Source organism: Abramis brama (assembly GCF_963993115.1).
Source record: "Abramis brama genome assembly, chromosome: 20".
Taxonomy (NCBI): Eukaryota; Metazoa; Chordata; class Actinopteri; order Cypriniformes; family Leuciscidae; genus Abramis; species Abramis brama.
Genome location: NC_139982.1, coordinates 33259370 through 33262475, shown reverse-complemented (window position 1 = coordinate 33262475; position 3106 = coordinate 33259370). Strand labels below are relative to the sequence as shown.

Here is a 3106-nt window from a genome sequence, read left to right as displayed (position 1 = left end):
GTCTGCTAGCACACTTTGACCTCGCGTGCGAGCAGATCCGTTTCCTCGCTAGAGACACGCTCAGTTTCTCCGCTTGCAAACTCCGTCATGTAAATAGCGAATCCGCCACGGCGCGAACGCAACTGGCATTTAAAGGGAATGGGAGACGAGACTCTTATTGGTTTAATGCATGTAAATCTCAAAACACACCCATTACTCATGAGAATAGGGACGACCCTTTTAGGCCAGCGCCGGGAGCGCCGACCATTTCTCCCAATTTACTACCATAACATTCACTATCATATTCTCTTCTGATGTCGGCCTCTGAAAGTGAAATATGTCAGTGAGTGTATGATGGAGCTCATATGATCAACAGTAAACACTCACACTGACCTGATATAAACACACATATGATCAACAGTAAACACACACACTGACCTGATATAAACACACATATGATTGATCTGATGATTATGAGAGGCTGAACTACAATACACAACATTATTCAGCATTATTCAACATTATTCAACATTATTCAACATTATTCAACATTATTCACTGGGTTCACTGAGGCTGATTCATGTCAAGTAATAAATTATCCATAGACTGGGACCTGGGAATTACTTTATCTTCATCTTCAGGAGGAGGATGTCTTGTTTTGGATCTTATTTGTCTGACAAGCCGTGAAAAACCTGTGTGAGATGATGTACGTTTGCGAGCTGATGTGGAGCAGAACAAAACATCCGTCAGAAACTGAATAATATCGTGTCGTGAATCTGTCAATCTCTACCTTTAACTTTAATTGTATGAAGGATCAATAATTCAACATGTTTTACACTCATCATAATAAAGTTTACATGTATATTATGTAGAGGATATGTGGGATAATTGTTCATTTCTGTGCATTGTTGTATAGACACAAACTGTGAAGTTTTCATCACAAACTAAACTTGTGCACTTTTCCACTGTTAATGTTCATAAGAAGAGAAATGTCAATCATACAGCATCATAGAGAGCATGTTATTACACTATATGTGTTCATCAGTAAGAGAAACTCAACAATAACACAATTATGAAGAATAAAACTCATGAAACAGTAAAAATGCAATATGATTTTGAGAAGTCGCCATAAAAACTCAGTTCATCAAAGAAATGCACTAAGAATGTTTTACTGATGTTCCCATTAAGATATGAAACATTAAAAACATTAAGAGAACGTTCCATATTATCGTTCTTCAAACATTATGGGAACGTTACTTATGAATATTAAATATTCTGAAACAAGTAGCAAAAATAAAATAAAAAAACGTTAGATGAACATCCACCTGAAATGTTTCAGAATAAAAGCTCCATTAATGATGAATAAATAATATTTAGTGCTGATGTTCTGAGAACATTATTAAACACCAGATAACTCTGAACAAATGTGTAATGTGATTTAAATAATGACAGAAAATATTACAAACTGTGAGACGATGTGGAGATTATGATTGTTTGCCTTAGATCTGTCTATCAGTGCCTTTATAAATGTGTGTAATGCAAAACCACTGAGAGAGAAAATAAGCATTTGTGGACTTTACACTCAGAAGAGAAACTGACCTGCATCAAAACTAATCAGAAAATCCACTGTGGGTCTCAAAAGAGGAACAAGAAGTGAACCTGACTCTTCCCATTCAGAGCTACTCGTTGATGACGGTGAGAAGACTGAAATGAAAAGCTCAGTTAGTTTAAGATTATTAATAAATGCTTTGATAATTTCATATACTAGTGTAATGCATACGTCCACTGGATGCTGTCTCTGCTGCTGTAACTTCATCCTCATGTTTAATGCCGAAACCCAGTGTGTGATCATCCTCCAGTGGCTTCAGATCAGAGTTGTCAAGTTTAGAGTTTTTAACTGTGAAGAAACAGCGAACACAATAATCAAAAGTATTTTACACTCATCATAATAAAGTTACAGGTTATATTGCCACAAAATGAAGCACAAAACTCATAAAAAAGAAAAATAAATGTCAACAAAAAAGGCCTGATGTGTGTAAACGCTGTAAACATGTTATTATAAAGATGTGTGTAATGCAAATCCACTGATAGAGAAAACAAGCATTTGTGGGATTGTGAAGCTGACCTGTCGACTCGTGAACAGGAGAAGAGTCTCTCGGGCGTTTCTCTCTAACGGAGACTGAAGTGAAAAGGTCTGTTAGTGTAAGACTATAAATAAATGCTTTTAATAATGTCAGATACTAGTGTAAATAATGCATACTTCTATGGCGCACTGCGATAATATGATCCTCATGTTTAATGCCGTAGAAACCCAGTGTGTGATCATCCTCCAGTGTGTTGAAGCGGTAGCAAAGAATAGTGTCTAGAAACATGAGGAACAGAGAACACACACACACACACACACACACACAATATCAGAGAGCACTGTTTTCCTCATTAATATGTGCTTTCTGAATTATGTTATTTATTTGCTAACGTCTCAATCTCAGGCTTCTCAATTTATAGGAGTCTACATCTGAATGCAGATCTTTCTTTATTAACATAAATCTACTTCACATATGTTAGCTAATGTACACAGAAGACTGAAGTGTTGGACTTACGTTGGTCTTCAGGAATGAGTTTTCTCTTTAACTCCTGCACTGTGGTGTTCCTGAACTCCTCTTCTGAATTCGCCACAGAAACTGGTGTTCCCAGGTGTCCGTTGACCAAATGTGTAAAGTAGATCTGGAAACTCATGTTGAATGTGCTCGAACTTTAACTATATTCCCTCAGGATCTAGTAATAACTGCACTGATGCACACAGTGATGATAGTTTCACTTCCTCCGTTTAAACTCGCCGGTGTGTGTGTGTGTGTGTGTGTGTGTGAGAGAGTGTGAGAGTGTCCAAACCCTCTTGTCTTTGAAGAGCTTTATTCTTGCACACACAGACATCAGAGTTTTGACATCAGATGCTCCTCAACAGATATTCTACTGACTATAAGGAACTTGGCAACTACAAGTCAACTTATTCTCCTAACCCGAACCCTAACACCTAACCCTAACCAGGGATGTAGTGGAGGCTAAACGCACGAAAACGCCGTTTGCGCACCTCCCAAAATTCGGAAATAGCATTTACCCACCGCTAATT

At 37.6% G+C, this 3106-nt stretch overlaps 1 protein-coding gene across 1 annotated transcript; it reads right to left on the bottom strand.

Annotated features, from left to right (window-relative positions):
* Positions 1 to 522: 522 nt before the first annotated feature.
* LOC311071309 (uncharacterized protein) lies at positions 523 to 2831 on the bottom strand. Its single transcript, XM_084095663.1, has 6 exons — positions 2580 to 2831; positions 2240 to 2341; positions 2105 to 2158; positions 1760 to 1876; positions 1579 to 1683; positions 523 to 698 (listed from the first exon to the last, which is right to left on the bottom strand). The coding sequence occupies exons 1-6, from the start codon at positions 2713 to 2715 to the stop codon at positions 544 to 546; spliced, it is 669 nt and encodes a 222-aa protein (XP_083951789.1). The 5' UTR covers positions 2716 to 2831; the 3' UTR covers positions 523 to 543.
* Positions 2832 to 3106: the final 275 nt, after the last annotated feature.